General features: G+C 16.7%; 1 protein-coding gene across 1 annotated transcript; it reads left to right on the forward strand.

Moving 5' to 3' along the window:
* Window positions 1–176: 176 nt before the first annotated feature.
* Window positions 177–955, forward strand: PGSY75_0016100A (hypothetical protein; the record flags this gene model as incomplete). Its single annotated transcript, XM_018783298.1, has 4 exons — window positions 177–212; window positions 360–464; window positions 628–731; window positions 832–955. Coding segments are annotated over 4 exons (369 nt in total), but the record flags the coding sequence as incomplete, so codon positions are not given.
* Window positions 956–988: the final 33 nt, after the last annotated feature.

A 988-nucleotide genomic window follows, 5' to 3' on the forward strand; every position in this document is an offset into this window, starting at 1 on the left:
TGTGTGCATACATCATGAAAATATTGATATAATATATTATTTATATAATTTATTTTATAAAAGTAACTGATATAAGTATTATATATAATATCTTATATTTTGACCCTCTAAAAAATAAGATAATAATTTCATGCCCTTTTGAAATATTATGTATATTATTAGCTACAAAAAGAAAAATGAAAAATAAAAATAAACTGAAGCGATGTTTAGATGTAATCAATAATAAAAACCTACAAAATGAAAGAATACAAAAAAAAAAAAAATATATATATATATATATTTATTTATTTATTTGTTTATATATATATAAGCCTAACTTATTATTTTTATTATATATCTTTCGTCTTTTTTAAATATAGTATTTAAAAAACAACAAGGAAGAAATCATAGAAAATTATAACAACACGTTGCCTTCAACCAAAGAAAATGTTTTATTGAACTATCTTAAAATATTAAAAAAGAAGGTAACAAAATGATATGTATATATATATATATATATATTTATATATATATATTATATATATTTATAACATTCAGTTGTAAAAAAACAAAAAAAAGTAAAACATTTGAACCTTTTGTTGTATGTTTTACCTTTTTTTTTTTTTTTATTTTATTTTTTATATTTAGCTACAAGAAAAATATGATATTCAGTTTTGTGAATATTTCTTTGATGAATATGGAATTAAAAAAAATCTATGCTCATCAATAATACAAATATATTTCCCCTTTGAGTAATTACAAAAAAATATACATATATATATATAATATATATAATATATATATATTATATTTTTGTGTTTATGATCACTGTGAGCTATCTCATTTTTATAGTAAAGGAAATAATTATAAAGAAATATATTCTTTAATTAAAAATTATTTTACCTATGAAATATTGTTACAAAGAAATATTAAAACATTACTTCTGCCAAATGTATCATTAGTATTTGATTGGAAGGTATATACTCTTTTTTTTTTTTTTTTTTTTTTT

This window comes from Plasmodium gaboni (assembly GCF_001602025.1).
Source record: "Plasmodium gaboni strain SY75 chromosome Unknown, whole genome shotgun sequence".
NCBI lineage: Eukaryota > Apicomplexa > Aconoidasida > Haemosporida > Plasmodiidae > Plasmodium > Plasmodium gaboni.